Genomic DNA, 26,059 nt, shown 5'->3' with positions numbered 1-26,059 from the left:
ATCCTTAAACTTAACTGCAATTTTAAGTTATTTTCTCTCAAGTATTTTTTATCTTAATTTACAAAGAGATACATTAATTCATCAGTTATTAGTAAGGTAGGTATGTTTCTTTCAAATATAATAAGAGTGTTTGATCATCCATTTAGTAACACATTTAAATGTGCAGAAACATTTTATGCCCAAAATCTACCATTGCAATGTGTCAAAGGTATTTTTTTTTTATTATTTTTGGAAACAAACTAACAGTGATGAACGACCCAACCAGATAATCGCGGATGTGACGCTGTCATCACTTCCTGTTTTAGCTAGTCGGGTGGCAAACATGGCTGCATCCAGTATGAAAGGTGTGAGATCGCTGTTATTGAAGTATGGGAGCTGCAAGAAGGCTTTGTTTGTGTCCTTATCAAAGGCGGATTTGCAGGTGAACATGCTTTCTTATCTTTTCTTCTTGCCACAGCTGTTTAGTGACTAGTTGGTCGTTATTGGCAGTTTTGCTCCAGAGTGTTTTGTCCTTGTGGCTGAATAAAGTCCTTGTAATCGTGTAGATTGACAGGATGGAGTGGACTGTCTTCCCGTTATGCATAAATGACGCGGTAATTATTCGTTTTAGTACTATATGATATTATGTCCTCTGGTTATGCCAGATAAAAAATAAAATAAAACAAAACGGAAGCCTTTTTCAGAAATGCGATCTATGACTATTAATATATTATTTATATGAATTAATATTTTAATTTGAATATTACTTGGAATATATTACGGTTCTTCTATGATTATTTTTAATGTTGCTGTTTCATGAACTTGGTCACCAAACCTACTTCATATACTGTTCTTAGCAACAACAGTGGACAGAAATTCATGCTGGTCTCCTGGTAAAAATATAATTCTCTCTTTATTCTTACCAGCTGCCTGTCAGACAGGTTTGTGTGTCATCCTCTTTGTGGAGGAAGAACCTGGCAGCAGCAGGTCCTCAGAAGTACACAGAGGAGTTCATCAAGAAACAGGTGGAGGGGTTTGAGATTGGCAAACGTCATCTGGCCAACATGATGGGTGAGGACCCAGAAACATTTACACAGGAGGATATTGATGTAAGTTACCTCAATGCCTTATTCTACTATATTCTATTCTGATTTATATATATATATATATATATATATATATATATATATATATATATATATATATTTGTGGTGTAAGTGGGATAGTTGATTGAAAATGGGATATTTACATTTACATTTATGCATTTGGCAGAGAGCGACTTACAGTGCAATTATTACAGGGACAATCCCCCCAGAGCAACCTGGAGTTAAGTGCCTTGCTCAAGGACACAATGGTGGTGGCTGTGGGGTTAGAACCAGCGACCATCTGATTAACAGCCCAGTGCTTTAGCCACTACGCCACCACCACTCCCATATTCTATGTAAAATCAACTACATTTCAGAATCTACCTTTTTCTGAAGGAAGATGCACAACAATAAATGATTATCATAGCCAACATATGAAATGCCATGGATCAATATATACTGAGCAATGCATTAGTTTGAATAGGGAGGTGAAATGCCAATGTTCGCCTGTGGTTTGGGGCACAATTATAGGTCAAGAAGAATGAGCCTTATAAGGGTAACATCCATCTTCAACCGCCTATCCGAAGTCGGGTCGCGGGGGCAGCAGCTCCAGCAGGGAGCCCCAAACTTCCCTATCCCGAGCCACCTTAACCAGCTCTGACTGGGGGACCCCGAGGCATTCCCAGTGTGGAGATGTAATCTCTCCACCTAGTCCTGGGTCTTCCCCGAGGCCACCTCCCAGCTGGATGTGCCTGAAACACCTCCCTAGGGAGACGCCTAGGGGACATACTTACCAGATGCCCAAACCACCTCAACCACCTCCTTCCCTATCCGGAGTACGCTCTTCATCGGTTTCCTGGTGAGAACCATGGCCTCAGATTTAGAGGTGCTAATCCTCATCCCAGCCACTTCACACTCGACTCGCTGTTATAAGGGTAACAGCGTCATTATTTTTATTTTTATACAGAGTTAAGGAATTAAGTATGTTACTAAAATCAGTTGAATTCAGCACCCCTTGTTACTTTATATGCCATTGGTCTAAAATGCCTCCATCTGACCATTTTTGAAGATGGCATAGGCATATCTTTCTCTGATATTTCAGTGAAACCTATGTGTGTGGTTCAACGGTTCATGCAGAATACTAAAATGGCATAGAATGTTTGAAATCAGAAAATTAATTTATAAATGTTCAGTTATAAACTAAGATTTCATTTCAAGCAAGAAGAAACGTTGTAGTCATTAATTGTTTGGTTATGTCCCAAGTGCACTTGGATCATTAGATATGAGGTTATGGTGCCTTGGAGGCCAGTCTGAAACCAGTTTCCCCATGAGCTACCTTCATACAAGAATGCTACCTGACGAATCTATGACTGACTGAGCAGCAGCTTAGCGTTAGGTTTAGGACACAGCCTGTGCGTGTGTACAACCAACGTCAGATGTAGGGAGTGTTTGGAAAACAGGGCTCCAGACTGTGGCTAAAATGGTCACAAATGCGACCAAAACTATTTGAGTACATTTTAGAGCGCACATAAGTGTGTCTCGAGCTGCTTTTCACCCGTTCCACGGAACAAAAAACACAGCATGAGAGAGTCGTGTCCAAATTACTCTTTTGAACTGGGTCTTTTTCGTGAATAAAATATTACCGTTTTGATTTTATTTTGGATTTTTAGTCACAACATAATTCCCATAGTTCCATTTATGTTATTCCATAGTTTTGATGACATTACTATTATTCTGAAATGTGAAAAACAAATTATTATAAAGAGTGTTTCAAAACTTTTGACCGTGTGTGTGCGAGTGTGTATATATTATATTATATTAGAGGTGTAACGGTTCGAATTTCTCACAGTCCAGTTTGTATCACAGTTTTACATTGTTACTGTCATGGTTACAATATGTATAATAAAATCATGGTTACTATATAGAAACAACAGTATTACTACTGTAAAACCATGATTAATTGTACCAAAACCATGGTTTCTGCTCAGAAAACCATGGTGACAGCAGTCATGGTTATTACAATATTACTACAGTAAAGCCAAAATATTTTTCTCTAATTACTAATTCAACATTTTAACTTAATACCTGCACTATTACACTACATGCATCAACATAAAGTGCACTTCATATTAATCTCAACATGTATTCGGAAGCTGTACATCAATATAAAAGGAATAACCTTGCTAATAAAATTCATACGAGAAGGGATGTTGTGATGATGTTGCTCGAGTATTTTAATAATACGTGGAATTCCCACATGAACACCCCAAGCGCTTTAGTTATCGTTTCATTTCTGTTTGAATTTTGATTGTCTGCTTAAAAAAAAAAAAAATGGAATGTGTGCAATTTTGGCTCACCTGCTGCTCTTTCCCTGGGTGACGTCGGTGTAAAAGATTAATCGCATATCAAAGTGCATTATTGACACTCGCGATAGATTACAGCCGCTCGAGGAAACAGCAAGAACTTGCATGCGCGTTTTAAATAAACCCTCACACGCATTATTGATATATATGACCAGTATACGTTGGACTGGGCGATACAGCTAAAACATGTATCACGGTATAATGTTTCATATCATTCGGTATCGATAATTATTGATACATTTTAATTACCTTTTTTAAACCAACACCAGTAGAAAAAAGGTTTGAATTTAACCACTGTATTTGTAATTTACCCACTCTATTAATGCAAACAAAACATTATTTTAGTTTTAATAGTCAAAAACAAAATACAATTTAAACACATCTTCTTTCTTATATAAGTGTTAAAGAAACTATTGAACTTAATAAATAAATGTTAAAAAAATCGTTTGGAGGACCTCTCCATCGTGGACTGCTTGTGGGTTGTTTGTTGAGGTGAGGTAGATGTATGTTGTGGCAGATGACATGCTGCATATTCCAAAGGGTGGAAGCGGTTAAAGTGATTAAATAATTAGTTGCATGTGTTTCCGTACTTGGCCGGGACATTTTTTTTTTCAAAGCGTACACACAACAGTGTTCTGATGTTGGTCAGACGTAAAGAAACCAAAAAACTGACACTGTCGAGCTGATATGTCCTTTTTTTTTTTTTCATAATCTCCTCATCGCCGGCAGGCACGGCAGTCAATTTCGCATGTGTTCGTGTGTTCTGATTTCACATGGCGATGGCGCAACCGAACCCCACAGCAACGCAACTTGATATTGGCTGTTTTGTTGTCACTTGAAGCGTGCTCCTTTATCAACCCCAGGTACGGTGTGCGCTTGAGGGTTGTCCATGCAACCAAACTTCATGTCTATTTACATGTGAATGCATTTAAATGAAACTATCGAGTGTTATATTGAAAAAAAAATTATATTGTTATCGATAAAGGTGTACTGTCGATAAATACCAATACTGTTTTATCGCCCAGCCCTAAGTATACGCCACTCGTGTCGAGCAATGTCTGCAAACAGTGTCTGTTTTGTAAATGTCTTTTGACCATCACCAATCGTTGTAATTGACTGCATAAAAAAATATTCCCAGCAAGGAGAAAGGCATTGGGCTTTTCTATCAGTGTCTCGTTTTCTCCTCTTGCCATTTTCAACTACACACAACGCTTGCAGAGCAGTGATGTTATCAAGTTGACTCGCATGAAACGCAGGCGGAGCATATCCATTCAGGTGCATTAGTGGAGGTTGTAACCGTGCCTGTGTGTTTGACGCTTTGTTTTCTTGACCAAAACTTGTGCTCCAGATGCGTCATTTAAACTTGAGGTGAACCAACCACGGTGCCAATGGTTCCTGAACCCTGAGTAGTGAACCTTACGGTTCGTTTTATTTCAGAGATCCGTTACACTTCTAAAATATATATATATATATATACAGTGAGGAAAATAAGTATTTGAACACCCTGCTATTTTGCAAGTTCTCCCACTTAGAAATCATGGAGGGGTCTAAAATTGTCATCGTAGGTGCATGTCCACTGTGAGAGACATAATCTAAAAAAAAAAATCCAGAAATCACAATGTATGATTTTTTAACTATTTATTTGTATGATACAGCTGCAAATAAGTATTTGAACACCTGTCTATCAGCTAGAATTCTGACCCTCAAAGACCTGTTAGTCTGCCTTTAAAATGTCCACCTCCACTCCATTTATTATCCTAAATTAGATGCACCTATTTGAGGTCATTAGGTGCATAAAGACACCTGTCCACCCCATACAATCAGTAAGAATCCAACTACTAACATGACCAAGACCAAAGAGCTGTCCAAAGACACTAGAGACAAAATTGTACACCTCCACAAGGCTGGAAAGGGCTATGGGGAAATTGCCAAGCAGCTTGGTGAAAAAAGGTCCACTGTTGGAGCAATCATTAGAAAATGGAAGAAGCTAAACATGACTGTCAATCTCCCTCGGACTGGGGCTCCATGCAAGATCTCACCTCGTGTGGTCTCAATGATCCTAAGAAAGGTGAGAAATCAGCCCAGAACTACACGGGAGGAGCTGGTTAATGACCTGAAAAGAGCTGGGACCACCGTTTCCAAGGTTACTGTTGGTAATACACTAAGACGCCATGGTTTGAAATCATGCATGGCACGGAAGGTTCCCCTGCTTAAACCAGCACATGTCAAGGCCCGTCTTAAGTTTGCCAATGACCATTTGGATGATCCAGAGGAGTCATGGGAGAAAGTCATGTGGTCAGATGAGACCAAAATAGAACTTTTTGGTCATAATTCCACTAACCGTGTTTGGAGGAAGAAGAATGATGAGTACCATCCCAAGAACACCATCCCTACTGTGAAGCATGGGGGTGGTAGCATCATGCTTTGGGGGTGTTTTTCTGCACATGGGACAGGGCTGACTGCACTGTATTAAGGAGAGGATGACCGGGGCCATGTATTGCGAGATTTTGGGGAACAACCTCCTTCCCTCAGTTAGAGCATTGAAGATGGGTCGAGGCTGGGTCTTCCAACATGACAATGACCCGAAGCACACAGCCAGGATAACCAAGGAGTGGCTCTGTAAGAAGCATATCAAGGTTCTGGCGTGGCCTAGCCAGTCTCCAGACCTATACCCAATAGAGAATCTTTGGAGGGAGCTCAAACTCCGTGTTTCTCAGCGACAGCCCAGAAACCTGACTGATCTAGAGAAGATCTGTGTGGAGGAGTGGGCCAAAATCCCTCCTGCAGTGTGTGCAAACCTGGTGAAAAACTACAGGAAACGTTTGACCTCTGTAATTGCAAACAAAGGCTACTGTACCAAATATTAACATTGATTTTCTCAGGTGTTCAAATACTTATTTGCAGCTGTATCATACAAATAAATAGTTAAAAAATCATACATTGTGATTTCTGGATTTTTTTTTTTTAGATTATGTCTCTCACAGTGGACATGCACCTACGATGACAATTTCAGACCCCTCCATGATTTCTAAGTGGGAGAACTTGCAAAATAGCAGGGTGTTCAAATACTTATTTTCCTCACTGTATATATTACACACCGATCAGCCACTACAATTTAAACTATCTGCCTAATATTGTGGAGGTCCCTCTCATTCTGAGATGCTAGTCTTCTTACCACAATTGTACTTTTGTGGTAAGGTTATCAGAGTTACCGTAGACTTTGTCATTTCAAACCAGTAATTTTCTGTTGACCTCTATCATCAAAAAGGTGTTTGCAGTTGCAGAACTGCCACTCAGTGGATGTTTTTTGTTTTTGGCACCATTTGGAGTAAATTCTGCATGAAAATTCCAGGAGAAATACTCAAACCAGCCCATCTGGCACCACCAATCATGCCACGGTCCAAATAACTGAGATCACATTTTTCCCCTTTCTGATGGTTGTTTTGAACATTAACTGAAGCTCCTGACCCATATATGCATGATTTAATGATTAGATAATTGCATGGGTGATTGTTGGTGCTTGACGGGCTGGTTTAAGTATTTCTGTAACTGCTGATCTCCTGGGATTTTCACACACCTCTGTCTCTAGAATTTACTCCGAATGGTGCCAAAAACATCCAGTGAACGGCAGTTCTGCAGATGGAAACACCTTGTTGATGTGAGAGGTTTACGGAGAATGGCCAGACTGGTTTGAAGTCTATAGTAACTCAGGTAACCACTCTGTACGATTGTGCTAAGAAGAATCGCATCTATGAATGCTATTCTGAGATGCGGGTTGGCACTGTTTTAATGTTTTTAAGGTTTTAATGTTGTGGCTGATCGGATAGATATATGAGATCCAGCTTTTGACATGTAGGACAATTGAGGGACTCCTACACAACTATTACTCAAGGTGCAAACATTAATCGATGCTCAAGAAGGCAACACACTACTATATGCATACTATGCTTTATGTAAATATCTGCTTATGTAGATTCTGAAAGGCTAAATAAAATGATATAATATATACAATTTTATTTGTATAAATTATGAAAGAGGTGTGAACATTGAGACAAAAGGGGAATGCAAACTTGAGTATCTTCTCAACTACTATATTTACTAGAGATGGGCATTCATCAATAATCTGGTATTTTAATATTTAAGCTCATAAAAAACGAATGTGTGATATTCTATTTAAATGAAGGAATATGTAGGTAAATGAGAGATACATTGTAAAATATTTATTTTTAGTCATTTTGCTTCACCATTAAAAAAACAAGCTTCTAATTATATTCAAAACAAGCTTGTATCATGTCCTTTTTTTTTTTTTTTTTTTTAATATATATATTTAAACAAGCTATTTGTGAAAACAAAAAAAAGAATAGAATGAAAGCATTTAAGCTCACTCAAAGCAAAGAAAAAGAAAACGCTAATGAAGTAGACTGACGCAGTTAACGTACAGGACGACTATAAACACTTGTCATATAATAGTTATCGTGTTTATATTGTATCACTTGTCATGTTTTTGTTGAGAAAAATTAGCATATCCAAGTGCTCTGTAAACTATACTCACCAGGTTTAATGATGGAATGTCCCTTACCTCCCCTAGCATAGTCTTTCTCGGATGCCATGTTTATTGTTAACAAAAGCATCACGGGGATTACGTTGCAACAGAGAAGGGCTGGGCGATATGGCCAAAATTGTTATCACGATAATCTTTTTCATATTGTTCAATATCGATATTTATCACTATATTTACACATTGCACTTTCTTTTTTTTTTATTTCAAAGTTGATGGAAGAAAAGAAGAAAAATAAATTCTAAACAGTCAAAATAGTCTGTGGGATCTTTTACCAATTTTACCATCTTTTACCGTTTATCAATTGAAATGTTAAAAGATCATTTGTTTGTTCTGAAGCATAGTGACAGCAGTCCAGTATTTGTTGGAATATTTTTACATTAAAATTAAGTATTTTTTAAATTTCTTTAGATTCAGATACCTAAGTATGGGGCGTAGAAGCCCTTGGGACTGTGGAATGATGCTGAATGGGGATTAGGGGGTGTCCCGAGAGAGAATTTTATTTTATTTAAAAAACATATTTGTATATTTTCATTAAAGTGAGAGACTGGTCTACCAACTTTTAATTTTAGTCTTACCTTATCCATTCCAGACATCTAATTAATTTTCACTAAATTAGAACAGAAATCGATTTGTTTATTCGATTTGTTTATAATTAAAGGCTCGTAACATGCTGATTAATAAAGATACATTTAAAAGGTGCTTTGAAAAAACGTTAACTCATGCGGCGCTTCATGTCTACACACATGCAGGGAAAAGAGGTAAGGCGTGCGGAGCGGTACAGGGCAGAAATGATGCATGTTTGTTGCCAGAGCACAATATTCAAGATTACAGCGCAGAAAGTTCAGAGCTGTTGTCCACATCACTGTTGTTCTGTCGCGCTCTTCACTAGAGACGATGAGAGGTCGCAACCGTTGTCATGATATCTTGCGGTGCGGATGGAATCAATCCAATGTCCGACATAGCCTAATTGTTAGCAAGGCAGCTAGCATTAGCAAGTTCATCCAGTCTGACACTACGTTACCACTGGTGCGTAGTGAGCGAAGCTGAGAGCGTTTTCAATTCATTCCTATGAAAGCCGAGCGTCATGCTCGCAAGGTGGATTGTAGGATTGGCAGCGGTGCGGAGCGCTTTGAGCGGATTTCGTCCGCCACAGTGGAAACGCAGCCTGAGAAAGCTGAACTGCTTGTGTTTTAGCGACACGCAGTAAATATCGAAAATTCCTCAAAAGCTTATCGTGGATTTTCTTTATCGCGATATATATCTAACGTGTTATAGCCCAGCCCTACAACAGAGATGCTGCTTTGTGATGAGCTGCGTATATACGAGAGTAAAGTGTACACAGCTTATCTAGTACATTTAAACAGGAACCCAGCTTTCTCACAGGAAGCCACATTCTCGCAATAACCCGCTTTTTAGGTGGCCATCTGAACATACTGACAGACCCCTTTGCTCAACAAATGTGATCAACTTGTGTCCACACTCATCAGCGCCACCAGTGCTTTCTTTTATAACTGCCCGTTTTAGTTTGTGTGTTCAGGATTTAACATGCATATCATTGTATATATGGCCAGCAAAACTTTGCGAAATTCAAATAGTATTTTTACTATTCTAATAATTATCGCAGAACGAATATTCGATTACTCGTGCACCTCCCAAATGTATACTGTTTAGTGACAAAAAAAAAAAAAAAGCCATTTAGCTCCTTAATGTTTCGGTTAAGAAGCCACTGGCTCCTAAGTAATTTCAGGCTGGAGCCCTGGAAAACCTGTTTGAAAACCTTTTTATTATGGTCATTATTTTGCCATTTGGTGCAGCTAGAGGTGCAAAAACTACATGTTTCACATTTACATTAAGATTTCCAACTGGTCAGTGCTTCTGCTCCGAAGGAGTTATGATGGTGTATTTGGCCAAGTGTAAAGTCAACTGTAATAATTTGATTCTTATTAAATTCTACTCTATTGATATTCAATGCTTTTGGAGTCATGCAAACCAATAAACGAGGATCTGCTTTTATGGTGGAAAGAAACTGTGAAGCAGTACGAGAAACTTGGAATCTTATCAGACTAGTATGTGTGTCTGTGTGTTAAATCTCTGAACACAAGCAGAGCGCATTTCTATAAAAATCCAACTTTTACCACTTGTTTTTCTGAATAATAACATATGAAATAATAATATTTGATAGCCTTTATGTAGACTCAGGGTTTAAAGATGTGCATTACCCTGTGTCGTCAGTATTGATTTCTATTAAAATAATAATAATTCATAAAAATATCACTAATTATAACAAAACTCATAATGTGTATCTTTAACTACACAAAATTTAAGAGATACAATTTTTAAGTCTCACAAGTTGGACATGTTGAAATAAATGAATTTATTGTGAGTACATTTTTAATTCACTAAAATGAACCACGTTGTAAAAGTCATTCATTTGGAGGGTAGCGTTGTATGCTTTGTGGTGTAGATTCTAAAGAGCCGGCACATAAGAGTCGTTGTTTGGGAAATGGGCAATACTGGTTGTAATTCAGAGGTATTGTGAATAGTATTGTGGTGCTTCTGAATAGCAGTGCTGGAAAGACTGAGTATTTTTGTATGGTGTTCCATTCGCATAGGCAGAAGATTGCATGCTTGACAACCATTAAATAAATGAAAGTCATAAAAAACATTCTGTTACAGTACTAAAAAACTTTTTGAGAGATGTGAAGGCTGTTACACTCATTGTTACAACTTTTGGATTCTCTTGAACTAAAAATAAAGTGATCTTCTCCTTCTCATTGGTGTTCCAGCAGGGCTTAATAGACTTTTCCTGTCATACAAAAATGTCTGTAATTGTTTTATCCCTTTAATTTGGTCAATTTCTCGATACTTAGTGTTATTCCCCTTTCTCTGTCACTGTTAATGAATTGAGTCCTCAGAGTTAGTGTGGCTAAAAGAAGCTGACACATTCCATCCCTCTGCCAGCTGATCGGTGGGTAAGGGGTGGAAAATGGCTGCGACTGAAGGCCATAGAACAAGTACAGGATGGGGCATCTGTGCATGAGCTGGCACTGGCATGTCTGCCAAGCGCTTCAGCCGACATGACGTTCCTGTGAATGCGCTGAAGGTGTGAAACAGCTGCACAGCAAGCTCTGCCAGGAGGAAGTAATTAATAAAGACTGCAGGCCTCACCTGCCTTCTCTCGCTGTCGTTCGTCTACTTGCGCACACGCGCTCACACACACATACTCTCTCTGTGTGTGTTTGCACCCATCAGGTGGGTTCTGAATTTCACAAAGCCCATGCTTTGGAGAAATTTGCTGAGTTTTTGATAACTGTAACTGTTAAAGGAAACGTATCATTGACCAAGTAATAATTATTGTAACAAAATGTTAGTTCATCACCTAAAATGAAATCTGTTATCACTCATCCTCATGTTGTTGCATATACAAGCTTGGTATTTTAAGATGGTTTTTGACATCACTGACATAAAACCTTGTTGTGGTGTGTCTTGAAGCACCAAGAGTGAATATTTGAAAGCTATGGTGGAGGGGGTAGGCTCTCAGTGAATAATGACTTATGTCTGATCTGTTCCTCACACAAAACTATAACATGGTTTTGGAATATGGTAACATTTTGACTATATGGTAAGTCATATGGACTATATTTATGGTGCTTTCTTGTCCATTTTGGAGCTTGGTTGTGTGAACTGCCATCCAGAAAAAGCAGGTTGGACGTTCTGCAAAACATTATTTTCTTTGTTCCATGGAAGAAAGAAAATAATACGTGGCATTTAGCCAAGCATAACAGAGGTCATTTATGCATTAGTGCCACACATTTATTTTTTTAAATAATCGTGATTACTAATTTGGCTGCCGCAGTTAATTGTGAAAAGTGTCAAATACAGAAAAGTGTTAATTCCCTTTAGGTATACGCCAGTCATGTCTAAATATTCTATTTCTTTTCAACATTAAGCATTGTAACCAATTAGAGACATGTCCGTTGTCCGCATTTTTTGTGTTGATTTTGTTGGAAAATCTACTAAATTGAGAGTACTAAAGCCCTAATGGCTGCTGAGGGTATTATCAAACTAGCCAAAGTACTTAATAAATGCAAAAGGGGCAGAGAATGTGTGGAAATTTGCTAATTATGCATATCCCATTCTACAGAAATCTGCAGAGTTATATGTGGAATTCTGTGTGCACAGATTCAGTAACAGTCATAAAGAGTGAGTTTAGCATGGTTTATGTCACGCATAAACCCAGTTCTTGGCTTGTTTTGGATATCTTGCCTAAATAAAGAATATAGCATGCAGTTGTCCTAAACAGTTTTTTTTTATTTAAATTCTATTAATCAACATTAATATTCATATTTACAATATCAAGGGAAATAATAGACAATTATGATTTTGTCACTAACATAGATGGAGATCAGTATAAAAAAATGGAACATGTCCCCTTGATTCAACGGGATTGGATGACATGTTTGGTAAAAACTGCACAGGTTTTACCAAACCTTTATCAGCCAGCCAGATTGCTTTTAATACCAGGTATGGCCTTGTCACGTGGGAAGGTCAGATGCATTGTTTTTGATGGTGTAGTTTCAAGCGCACATAGCAAGTGGTCAAATGGCTCAAAATTTAGTGAAGCCGAGGGAGTGAGAGTGGAAAGTTTTGTTACCACAGATTGGGCCTGTGTGAAGTTTAGGCAGCAGAGGTTTCTAGAACACTGTGACGAGGCTAAACCTCCCTGAGGGAGTTGGGCCATATTGCTTTTCAAGCTATGAACAGGTGCTGCCTTCATCTGTCACTGCATCCTGCAATGTTCTGTCTGCTCTTCTCTTTGTCTGTCTTTATCTCACCCTTGCCTCACCCTCTGGTTTTGATAGCCCAATACATGGATGTCTGTTCTCTTGGAGTGCATCTGCCATCAAGTTTTTTTTTTTTGTCTCTCTATCCTGAAAAACGGAGTCAAAGATCCAAAGGCAATGAAGGTTGTCTTAAACACTGGGTTATTTTATACGAATGCAGATTGAGTGCCTTCTCCCAAAATGTCCAAGCTACACTCAAAAAAAGGATTTTTGTTAGCAGCACAATTCTAGAACATTTTGCTTGATTTCATTCCATTCTATCCATTTCAATGTATAAATTAATCCTTGGGACTTCATGAATACTATTTTGCTGTTAATGTTGCATTGATGAAACTATGCAGCATTTCTCAGCATGCTTTGCATGGGAGTCTGTAGGGGAGAGTAAATGTTAAAATTGAGTGTTATTTCGTATGTTTTTGTTCAAGATGAATATAAAGAGGGATACTTGTTTCAATGTTTTGTTATGTTGAGATTTAGAAGAGATTCTGTTATGTTGGAGTTTTGGGGCTTACCATTATGGTGAAGCTTGAGCTAACGATGAGGACAGATGTCACACATGAAATTGATTGCTCTCTTTATTGAGCAAATGCTGTGCTAATCATAGCATAGCATAGTTACTAAACTACACTCTGTGCTTCCAACCAGCATGTATTTAGCATGCTAACCAGGCACGTACACACACGGACATCAAAGGGGGCTTGAGCACCTTCCCTTTTTCTTCCTTGATAGAAAGTGCCCTTTTTTAGGGTGCTTTTTTTATTTTAATAAATGAATATATATAATTAGGGCTGCACGATTGGGGAAAATGTCATATTGCGATTATTGAGGCTAATACTGCGATTTCGATATAATAAACAAATGGCAACATGAGTCAACTTACTTGGTTATCAAGGAAAATGCACAAATAGATTACTGATAATGCTGAAATGTGTATTTCTCAACTCAAACATACAAACTAGCAACAACAACAACTATAAATGCAGTGTTTTCAAATTCAAATATTTTTACAAAATTAAATAACATCTTTGCATTACTTTTCTCAATATTACACCTAAATAAAATGGAACAATAAATAAGAACATACACATTTTCATGAAAATAAGATTGTCCAAACAAACAGGGACATTTAATCAGGATGTAATGTGAACTTTCTATAAACCGTTTTGAAAAAGAAACTGGATATAAAAGTGTGGTTTACTCAAACCACTAAAACTTTAGTTGTTGCTGTTGTTTTTATTTTATTTTTTTTAAATGACCAACTGGTATTTCCAAATCCTCTTTCTAAAAAGTTCTACTTATCGCTGGTACCTCTTGTCCAGTGTGTGTGGATCATTTTCTGAAATCCCACTTTGTTAACGGTGCTTCATGTCTCTTTATATCTCTGTGAAGACTTGTCATATGGCGTGACACTCGCAAACACATCTGTAATTGTGCCAGTTTGGCTTACTGGGCATTTTAATGTAGTTTTAGTCAATGATTTTAGTAACATTTAGTCATATTGATATTTTAGCCACTGAACATTTTAGCCATAAGAGTATTATTGATAAGCATTTGCCAATCTTGTCTATCCAAAACCTATATATATATATATATATATATACACACACACACACATTTTATTGTTGTTGTCATTTTAGTGTTATTTTTCACATAAGATTGATCTTATCATGATGATCTCATCAATGATGTTACACGTTGCAAGCTGCAGACAGCGGGGGTGAGAGACGAGCGTCTCCGTGTTAGTGCGCATCACCAGGCAGAACTTTAAATCTCTCCCGGTCTCAACTTCTGCTCAGATTGTGTCTTCTGTGACTGGTTGAAGCGGCTCTGACCACACCGAGAATGACAGTTTTGGAGATTGTGTTTATTTACACGGTACACTCCCGTATTATATGAACTTTAATTAAGGATAAAATAAAGCTATATCGCCAAGCTATGATCTGTGTTATTTTTTTCTGGCCACCAGTTCAGTGTCGGTGTGCTCGGCGTCCATTTTCACCTGATTTCCACGCTGCACACCGGAAACTCACACGTCATGACCACACGTGCCACTCCCTAAACTGAGACTGACTGGTCATCTTTATTAGCAGTGTTGAAAATGGGCATACAGCTCTCAGAGAGAATGGGCTGTCATGTCCACACATGCACTTATTTATTTAATATAATCACACCATTTTGCCATCATATAATCGCACAGGCTGATATCGCGATTGCGATATGATTTATCGTGCAGCACTAATATATGTGTGTGTGTGTGTGTGTGTGTGTGTGTGTGTGTGTGTGTGTGTGTGTGTGTGTGTGTATATATATATATATTAGAGCCGGGACTTTATCGCGTTAATTTAGATTAATTAATTACAGACTTTAACGCGTTAATTAAGATTAATTAATTACACAAAAAATAACACGTTTTACGCATTTTAATTTTTGCACCGTGGAACGTTTCTCACTGGATGAGTTTCGGCGGACCGATTATACTGGAGCACCAACTAGCGTTCATGACTTCAGACAACAACAAATCACAGTGAACATGAACGAAGAAGCTGACGAGACCGCTTTGGTTGGCCCCGTGGATGGGAAATTTTGTTATAAAAAACGAACGGATGGAAGCGTCGATAAGAGCATGGTTGTGTGCAAGCTATTCAACAAGGAATTCGCCGCAGCACATCGAGCCTCAAATATCACCTCAACGCAAAACATAATACAAAAATAAACAATATTTTGTTGCTTAAGCTTATGTATTCAGTCATTGTTCAATGGTATACTAAAAATCCATGTGAAAAAAATTACTTCTCACTGTTCTCAGGTCAAATATTTATGCAATTAAAATGCGATTAATTTCGATTAATTAATTACAAAGCCTCTAATTAATTAGATAAATTTTTTTAATCGAGTCCCGGCCCTAATATATATATATATATATATATATATATATATATATATATATATATATATATATATATATTCCTGTTTGCGCACATCTTCCCTGTCAAATAAATATATTTATTGAATAAAAAATCAAAATATCAGGTCAGATGAGACTTTGTCGAGTTCCGATGCCCTCCCTCCCTTCGCGTCTTAGCACAGCAGTGCAGTGCAGCGCAGCGCACATCAGACACACAGACAGGCAGGCAGCAGCCCCTCCCAGCTCCTATCCCAATTGTGTTTTTCTTGACTTGTGTGGAGGTGAGTGGTGATGAACAATAGACTAAGCTTCCAGTGCCTCAGCTTTACAGCTAATTAGCCAAAAATAGTTAACTTGTGTCTTGCTAACATGCATGACTCATGAGCTACTAGCTAATGTAATAAGTTATCTAAAGTTTAGCTAAGGCAATATATCATACAGGCTAATGTACTTAACTTAATGGAGACACTATAGGTGAATACAGTAAAATTTGTGTCTAATAACATTATCACAATTTCCACATTGATACGCAAATTAGGGATTACCGAATTAAATGCACTAATTTGCATACATTGAAGTGTTATATATTCCAATAACACCAAAAATTCAAGCGATTTATTGCCTTGTGCAAAATATATTTTTTTTTGTGAAACTATGTCCCTCTCCTTGGTGCAGTCATTATTCTAAATATATACTTGAAACTAGAAGCATAGAAAACATGCACATTGTGGCATAGTTTCCTTTTGCCTGCTCTTGTGATAAACCTAGTGAATACTAACGACCATGGTCTTTGTGTGAGCTGATTATTTTGTAGAAATCTGATTATGAAACAATTGCATGAGTGTGAGGGAATTAAAATAAATGGGTAAGGAAGTCAGAGTTGTGTTAATACATTTTACATTTTGTTTAAAAATATTGGAAAAAAATGGATTGGAGTGCTTCCAAAATTATGGTAAAACGCACAGTATTCCTCTGGGGGTGTGCCATATAAATCAGTATCTAGAGGGCAGGTGTCAAATGCAGGTAGGCTACATTTTGCAAAATATCAACAGATTATCTGACCTGGCAGATTGTTCTATCAATATTTATTTTATTTTTTTTTACAATGTATTTATTGCAAGTGATGGGAGTACTTGAAAATTGGCAAAGACAAAAATATGGTGCACTGTCGGCAAAATTAGCGTGTGCGCGCGTGTGTGTGTATATATATATATCTCAGAAAAGTAATGTGATTTTTTTTCCTTTAGAGGAGCATTGCATATCTGTTCCCCTCTGGACTCTTTGAGAAGCGAGCAAGACCTACCATGAAGGTGAGATTTGGTCCAACTCTTTTGGTTTCTCTTTCTTCCTGCCTCTTTGAAATTAATATAAATGCAATACTTGTGTTCCTTTCTTTTTGTAGCATCCAGAACAAATATTCCCTAAACAGACAGGTATGGAGCACCTGCTTTCTTGTTCTATCCAACCCCCTTTCCATTCATGCCAGAGCTGGTGGAGGAACCAATGAAAAGGCTGAAAATATTGGCTCTGCATCAGTTCGCTGGTATTAAACAAAGAACCACTACAGTTAGTGGCCAGTGGTTGGGATAATGTCCTCACCATGTAAAGTTTTCAAAACAACAACAGCTAAGTTTGGCGAGACTGACGTGACAAACAAGATTGCTCCCATTATTATGTAAATCAATGAACAGTTGATTTAAATGGGCTTTGTAACATAGTCCGTTACATTGTCTTTTGGCTCTGAAGTCAGTGGAAACATGCTGGTTCTGAGAGAGTTTTGCTGTTCCACTGGCTGAGTAGTACCAGCCCTGGCATTGACACTGTTTTGGTGGAAAAGAGGTATCTGTGCTCTTTTGCTACAAATATAAGTATGCGTTAGCTGGTGATTAATTACTGTTGCCCTTTTCTCTTATTTAGCTGTGCAGTGGGATGCAGATGGACGTCCTTTCAACTTTCTGTTCTACACAGGGAAACAGTCTTACTACTCTCTCATGCATGTGAGTTTACTTTCCTCTTAATATCTGTGCATTAAATCAGGGGTTTTCAAACTAGAGTCCAGGGACTCCCAGAGAGCCACAGGGGTATAGTAGGGGTCAGAGAAAAAAATTATATATATAATTTTTTTTAAAAATAAAATAAGGGGAGGGGGATGATACACTGTCAGCTTAACAGAAAGTAAATATTTTCAAGGTACATTTTTGTAATTTATTTTGACAATGAAAATGTAATTTAATTTATTATATTATTATATTTATTGTGATTTTAATTCTACCAAAAATATTGTTTTAAAAACATTAATGCAAATAATTATGCACCTAGACTGTAATATGTACCAGCAAAAGATGCTCCAAAAGCATCCATCTGACACATGCATATTGATGAATTCAATTGCAAAATGGATTGCTGTGGACTGTAGGCCAATGATAGGCTTTTGTTCAATGATAATTGAAATAAGCAATGTATGGCCTGCTAATGGCACTTTTTGTGTTGTCTAATCAATGCTTTACTCGTCTGTCACAATGACAGGATGGATTTTAATTAACTGATTTATATTTATTGTATTTTGAATTATTTAATATTATTATTTTTAATAATTTTATTTTGGGGACTTTGTCTGCAAATATTGATATATGCGATTAATCTGCATATCATAATGTGATTAAAAAAATAAATTAAATAAAAAAGATTTAAAACTTATAAAATCGATTGACAGCCCTAGTTTTTAGGCATGAAAATATTTTGCTACCCATATATTTAGGGAGTCCTTAGCATCAAAATGTTTGACAACCCCTACATTAAATGATTATATACACACATGGACAGGAATTGAATATAATGTTTAATGGTGGGTTATGATTTTTATTTTAACATTCATAGTACCCTTCAGACTTGGTCTCAGCTATAGAAGGCATGCCCACAGTCTACTAACTCTATGACGCTTATAGCACACAAAATTGGAAAAGCGTTCTCAGTCCAGTCAGACTATATCTGATTGGCAGACTTCTATGGGATTTCTGAGATCTTAGTTTGTGCTGGTCTGGGTGGAAGCATGAGTCGAGTTTACAAGGTTCCATGTTGAAACAATGAGTGCTTTCGAAGACTAAATCACAGAATTGGCCCAAGTTTGCCCGGTTAGTCTGTCACATCAACTCTTTTAAAGATATTCAGTGTTTGGTTTGAGGCACGTAGCAGAAATTAAAGTGGATATCCATGAGCAGAGCTGTATATTCAGCTTTGTTTACTTTCTAATGTCTGTGAAATAGTCAGTAATGAAGTTCTGTGCTGTATTTACACTCACTACACATTTTCCAATATATTCCCAATCCCGTGTGTTTTCTGTGCAGTCGCTCGTGGAGACTCGCGTGCCATTACATAAATTAATTATATTCCCATGCCGGTCTTTTATTATACTGTGAGCCGTCTACAATAACCCCACCCCTGAACATCACATAATGGCAAACCAAGTTGTGACTGGTCACTTTACATGTCAGTTAGATGGCTTTTCCTGCCTAAGTGGGCTGTTCTTTACCAATGTTAGCTGCGATAGGCTCCAGACCTTTGCTGTTTAAGTCAAATGTCTGGCTACGCGAGATTAACATGGTCTTGAGCTGGGTTCGGGAGAGGATTTGCTTTGTCTGGTATATGGCTGAAGGGAGGGGCACAGACAAAGATTTGATAAGGTGTGGGGGGAGTGGGTGACACCACGGAGAGGTGATAAGTGGGAGGGGCGCAGACAGAGGTTTGGTAGGTGGGATGGGGCATATGCATGACTGGGGTCTCTGATCCCCTGGGGTAAGGGTTGACAAGCAGCAGCCCCTCTGTTCAGAGCAAGGCTTTGTTTGATAATTTCAAGTGTGAAAAAAAAGTGTGGTGAATACAAATAAATGAAGTAGTTAATATTATAGCATTCCTGTAAAAATCACAGATTGAAATGATTAAGGAGGGAAAATGCAGATGTTTAATCTGTAAGGCAAGAGTGCAGAAAGGAATGAGAGTTAGGTAGTTGTGTGTTGAAGGGCAAAGTTGTCTTGAACACTGATAGAGCACTTTCTCCTTCTTAAACCCTGTTTACAACAGAGAGCTTCACTCACTCCACCAGGCACGGCAGGGCTTTGTGCTTTTGGGTGTGTGTTAGTGATTGTGTGCAGACTTGTGTTTTAGTGGGTATGCGTGTACATATGCGCAGCACTTTGTGCGTGCTTGCGTGCGTGCGCACATCAGCCTCAAGGGTTTTACTGTGATGAGAAGAACTCCAGAGAGCCCCTTGCATTAACCATGCCTTTGCCTTTTTAAAGTTTGTTTGTTTTTAGCTTATTTGTCCCATTTACTACCATTCATCTGTGGACTCGACCTTAGGGTAAGATGTATCTCAGTAGCAGTAAGGAGTTTGTGTGTGTGGCAAGTTCACTAATGTGCCATTGTCCTCAGTGTGCCCAAGCCCTTCATCCTCCCCTTTGCCCTTCAGTGGCTGGGACCCCTGTTGATAATTTAAATAGGTGTGTCAAATCTGCCGGCGTGAACAGGCTCTCTCATCCAGTCTCGAATCGCACGGAGGTGCTTCGCTCTCAAAAATCCTGCTGTGTGCAGAAAATAATGTACAACTCTTTCCTGCAGAGAGGAATATTTTTCTACTATGAGAAAAACAAAATGCACACGCACTCTTGCACAGACACACAAAGGACATCAAGGGGTCTTCTTATCTGTACGGGTCTGTACTTAATATATCAGGATGCATTTTAAAGCTTTCAAAGTAACTCTCAGACTATGGGACATGTCCACACTAAAACTTTTCTTCTTTTCCTCTGCATTTTGGTCTTCGGTCCACACAGACTGCATTTTGACCAGAGAAAACAGAACTTTTCAAAATGCGCTCTCAAGTGGATACATTTAAAAAAATGGCCATCTTCGCATTTTAGTGTGGATGGGGAAAACAGAGACAATGTCTGAAAATGATGACACATTTGTTGTCATGTGACCAAGTCATGTCATCCATTCAACCCAAAACAATCAAGTTGATGACCCATTTTGTAGCGGTGTTGTGCTGTTGGTTTAAGCGTTTTCATATGGGTGGATGGGGAAACATTTGGAAAACTCTTGAAAATGTCAAGAGTTTCGGCGGAGAATGTTTCAAAAACAAAAACAGTTTTCAGATGTATCAGATGATTAATGTGGACAAAGCCTCAGGGCTCCAGACTGCGACTAAAATGGTAGAAAATGTGACCAAAAACAATTCAAAATCGTGTGTGTTCATATGCGGTTTCATCAGATATCACCTTGTGAGTAATTGAATACATCTTTAGAGCGCACATCAGTGTGTCTCACGCCACTTTACAACCATTCTGTTGTGAGGAGCTTGCTGCATGCAACAACTAACCCAGAGGGAGAGCGTTGTGAACAAATGACTCTTTTGAACCGGGTCTTGTTTATAAATCACCCAAAAAGAACTGAGGGTTTGAACACTATAGCTCAGGTTAGCAGTTTGAATCAGTCACTTTCTCACCGAATCAGCCATAGTGTCAGTGAGTTCACAGCTAGGAGCGCAGACATTTAAAATAAATATAATTGTTAGGGATGCACCGAAATTTCGGCCACCGAAAGTTTTCGGCCGAAAATGACATTTTTTGTTTTGGCCGAAAGAGGAAAAAAAGGCTGAAAATATGAGCCGAAAATATATGCCTCCCCGTCCTCTGTGCTCAGGTTTCACTCTCGATCGATCTATCCATTATCACGGCGCTACCAAGCAAAGACCGATGTCAGCGGTGTGGAAATACTTCAGAGTAGTACCGCCGCTCCCTATACGCATACTACGCAGTCTCCGTAGGGCACCAATGCACCAATATGTTATTCAAGGACCCGAAAGCAGTTGTGGAACACAGATAATCGCTTCACCCTCATATCACGCGAACGCGACAATCCTCTTGACTACTGCTACATGAACAAAGATCGCTTTCCATTGCTTGAGCGGACTGCACTCCGGTATTTATCTCCGCCAAACAGAGAGAGAGAGGACTATTCAGTGCATCATCTCATGTTCTTGATGAGCAGAGGAACCGTCTCTCCTGCCAGAAAGCTGAGCAACTTTTGTTCTTGAAGAGAAACCTGACACTTTTACTTAAATAGAAAGCGGTCCAATTTGCTATGTGTATAGCAATTACATTAAAATAGGTTTAGCCCTGCAAAACTTTGTTCTTCACTTGAGGCTACATCTGTTGTTTACAGTTGAGGTTGGTTGTATTACTGCTGTTTTGCACAACAATTTTATATTAGAGTGGAAATACGTTTACATAAACCGAATAGAGGCCCTCTGCCTTTCTGTGTTCTGTCTGTTGTTATCATTAAAATCACTGTGCAGCATATTTAAACTTTTTGAATTTGCAAGATGCTATACTAGAGCTGCTAAGTTCATTACTTGACTACTGTTTTGCATATCATTATAGTTATCTAGAATGTTACATTATTTGGATAATTGGTAAAAAAAAATTCTGTTAAATTTTAATGTTAAAGAACTGAATAAAGAATAATATATTTAATAATGTTTTAATGTTTTCTGTCCAATTTTGGTGCGTTACTTTCAATAAAAGTGTGATCATTTTATTGGTTTATAGTTTTTCAATTCAGATGAATTCAATTAATGAAATTAATTAAAAAGTATAATATTGCCAAATGCATCCTGAATTTTCGGTTTCGGCCCAGAATTTTCATTTCTGTGCATCGTGTGTGTGTGTGTGTGTGTGTACACCGATCAGTCACAACATTAAAACCACCTGCCCAATATTGTGTAGGTCCCCCTCTTGCTGCCAACAAGGCGCTAACCCGCATCCATACGTGGTTCATTTTAATGTGCAATAAATCTCTTAAACTTTGCTTCAGCAAAGTTATTGTTTTGCTTTTAGCGCTGGCATTGTCCACATAATGATAATTCATCTACATTTTTAAAGCACAACGCAAAGCCGGGGAAATGCTGATGCTTCACTCTAGCGGGTCGTGTGAATGTGGCTTATCACAAGTACCATCTGGGTTTGTTTTGTACAAAAAAATTACAGTAAAGAGGTCCTTTCTCCATCACTTGATCGTTGACTTGGAATCCCTGGTGTGTGTGTGTGCGCGTGCGTGCGCGCAATTGACTCTGCCCTGTTCTAAAATAAAAATCACTCCGTTAGTTGTACTTCTGGTTACTTTAAACTGTAGGTCGTTCAACTCTGAATGTAATTTGTATATTCATTATATTGTATTTTAACCTTGTAAAGAAATCCCATGTGGACTTTAATTCGATGGAGCCTGCACGATTTAACGATGATTTGTTGAATACAAGGAACTCTGGTCAACCAAAAGGCTACATTGAAAGTTCATATTAAACCTTTTCTCCAACCCTCAGATTGCGGAGCCTCTCTCCCCCTCCTTAAGGCATTTGAATTTCTCTGGAATCGTTATGGCGCTGTGATCACGAACGTGTAACGTGCATTCCCCCATTTTACCCCCCCCCCCTTCTTTTCTATTACTCCTTTTTTGTGCTGAAAATTGGTTTTTGCCCAATGTTTGCTTTTTTGGCGAGTAGCGGTGGATTATATGCACTCTATCAGGACCGAATTAAACAAACAGCTGTGGGATAATTGAGGGGGAAATGAATTCTTGCACAGGAGTGAGGAAGGTGCCGACGTGAGCTGCATGCCAGCATTGGGCCACGCATCAGACCCCTGCTCCAAACCGCTCCAGTACCTACACGCCTGACGGGCACTCCAGGCTCACGGGCGCGATGCCAATTTAGACAAGTGTGCCCGAGGATGCCATCCTGCTCCGCATGGCAGATTCTCCTGTCAGGAGGATGTGCGTGTGTGTGTGTGTGTATATAAGAAAGGAACATGGAGTTAAAGGTTTGTGTGTGTGTATAAAAGAGAAAATGTGGGGGGTTATGGCCCAAGTGCTCCCCAATTCAATTTTCCCTCCACACACACAATTAAATTCAGCCAGAGCTGGAGTGAAAAATGGGAGATCTGCATTCTTAATGGAGACTGTTCTATATGTGTGTGTGTGTGTGTGTGTGTGTGTGTGTGTGGATATGTATTTGTTTGAGCGTGTGTATCGGGGGATTTTCAAATCCCTGCGTTTGCTTCACTGCATCTTTTCTTTTGAGGGATTCCTGAATATCTATGAAGAATTCCTTTTCCTTTATCCTGTGTATTCTTAGACATATTAGTCAAAAGGCACCATGTTCATGAAGGTTTCTTTCTGTGTTATAATTATTTCACTCCTTTTCTTTTATAGAAATGGCACCAGAACAGACATCTACAGAGCTTATATTAAACCATTGTTTTCCCTCCTTTTCTGCTGTTCTAGGATGTGTATGAAAAGGTTCTGGCAATACAGAGGCATCAGGACAAGATGAGAAATAAAGGCCTTTTTGCCTTAGATACCAAACAAGTGTGAGCACTTTAAATCTTCCTGTAAGAAAATATCAACTTTTACTCATTATCAGTGATCATTTTTAACGGTTGAACTCTGCATCTGTGTTTGTTTCTATGTCCATTTGTGTCTTCTCAGTTCGCTAACTGGGAGCAGATGGCTGTTAAAAGAGGAGCTGGAGGAGTTTCTGGTGGAGAATATTTCAGATCAAGATGTAAGGACTAGCACCATAACGTCAAACCAACCTCTCCTAAATGTGCTGCAAAGAGAAACTTGAAATAGGCGTCAATCAAAATGACAACACTAGAGGGTGCTGTTGACAAGTGAATTCTCTTATTTTGTGTAGTACATGAGGTTCATCCAGCTGATGGAGAGGCTGTTGTCCTTGCCCTACTGCTCTCTGGAAGAGGAGTGCGCACGGAAGTTCCGCAGGCAGCTGGAGGTTCAGTCCAGCAAACAGGAGATTGCTCAGCTACAGCATGACCCACAGGGAGTCGCTTTCAGTGTTGCAGAGGGTACCAGAGATATTCTAGACATCACAAACAGGCTATGAATAAATGTTACAAAAGTTAAAATATTTGGATTTCTGATAAATATTTTTGAGTTTATATCAGTGTTTTCATGTACATTTAGTCCTTAAACAGTTTATTCTTCCTAAAATTAGAATTCTGTCATTTACACACCCTCATGTTGTTCCAAACCGTTCGATTCTTTCATCTGTGAAACACAAAAGTTTAGCAAAATGCCACAGATGTTATTTTACATACAATTTAGCAAAATGCCACAGATGTTATTTTACATACGATTATAGTGAATGGAGATTGACTCTGTCAACCATCCAAGGAGGAGGGCTGCCTTTTTATTTATAGGTAGTAGAGTGTAGACAGGAAGTAGAGGCCGTGGGATCAGTACATGACACAGTTCAAACTCAAAGCTGAATCCCTGTGAGCCAACAGCTCTTATATGTTTTGAGCACAGCTCTGAGATGTTCCTGTTATTCTGAAACAATACAGTAGCTTTGTGTGAGGGGAAAAAAATCTAATTTTTGCTAAAAAAAAATCTTCCACTCTCAAATCTCATTCACGTTCATGAGATGTAACGTGTCGATTTAATGCTAATTTTGTATTTATTTATTTTCCACATCTGAGTAAGGGGGCATTCAGCACAGCCACAGCTTGAGGCTGTACAGGCAACACGCATCATCAAATAGATGACACACTTATGTGCTCTAACAGTTGGACCGAGCATGCAGATGTCTCGAGATGCATTTTTTTAAAGTTTGAAACTACGTTGAACTTCACGGCGTTAATGACTAGAGATGCAACACCAAAGTGAGAGCATTCATCTGATGCATTTGTACATAGATCAACAACTAAAACTAGCCCAGATGAAAGTATGCCAATAATAGGGTTATGCTCAATGAGATTGCAATAAAACAAGCAATATTTTGATTCTAAATGTCTAAATGCTTCACTTGTCTGCTGCCACAATATGTGTTGGCTATATGATGTATTTGAATTTTTTTTATTTTTTTATTATTATTTTACTAAACTATAATTATTGAAAGAAAAAAAAAAAGGTTTTACTTAATTCTAATCATATTTTTTACATTATTTTTGCAAAATTTATAGTAATTATATATATTTATTTGGTGTCTTTCTCAATAAATATGTATACATGCGATTAATTGTAATTTAGTTAGATTAATTAATGGCGCATAATTCATAAAAAAAAAAAAAAAACGATTGACAGCCCTAATTAAAATATAGTGTGTTGTGTCTGGTTTGACATCAGTGATGCCAAACACCATTGGTTGCAAGACACAACCAATCATGAGCATCAGCATCAGTTTAAAAATGCTGAAATAAAAATGTGCTTGAGAGCCACAGTAGATCAAACGATTTTCAAATTTTTGGTCTAAT

At 38.3% G+C, this 26,059-nt stretch overlaps 1 protein-coding gene across 1 annotated transcript in view; it reads left to right on the top strand.

Annotated features, from left to right (window-relative positions):
- Window positions 1-306: 306 nt before the first annotated feature.
- Window positions 307-26,059, top strand: part of LOC127646083 (28S ribosomal protein S9, mitochondrial-like) — a 29,973-nt gene continuing 4,220 nt past the window's right edge. The window contains exons 1-8 of the mRNA XM_052129535.1: window positions 307-421; window positions 906-1,088; window positions 16,985-17,047; window positions 17,140-17,170; window positions 17,655-17,734; window positions 24,072-24,157; window positions 24,276-24,351; window positions 24,484-24,652. Coding sequence (XP_051985495.1) covers window positions 323-421; window positions 906-1,088; window positions 16,985-17,047; window positions 17,140-17,170; window positions 17,655-17,734; window positions 24,072-24,157; window positions 24,276-24,351; window positions 24,484-24,652 — 787 coding nt within the window. The 5' untranslated portion in view covers window positions 307-322. The remainder of the gene's footprint in view (window positions 422-905; window positions 1,089-16,984; window positions 17,048-17,139; window positions 17,171-17,654; window positions 17,735-24,071; window positions 24,158-24,275; window positions 24,352-24,483; window positions 24,653-26,059) is intronic.

Source organism: Xyrauchen texanus, chromosome 7 (assembly GCF_025860055.1).
Source record: "Xyrauchen texanus isolate HMW12.3.18 chromosome 7, RBS_HiC_50CHRs, whole genome shotgun sequence".
NCBI lineage: Eukaryota > Metazoa > Chordata > Actinopteri > Cypriniformes > Catostomidae > Xyrauchen > Xyrauchen texanus.
Note: the sequence above shows the minus strand (reverse complement) of the source record. Positions and strands in the feature narration are given on the sequence as shown.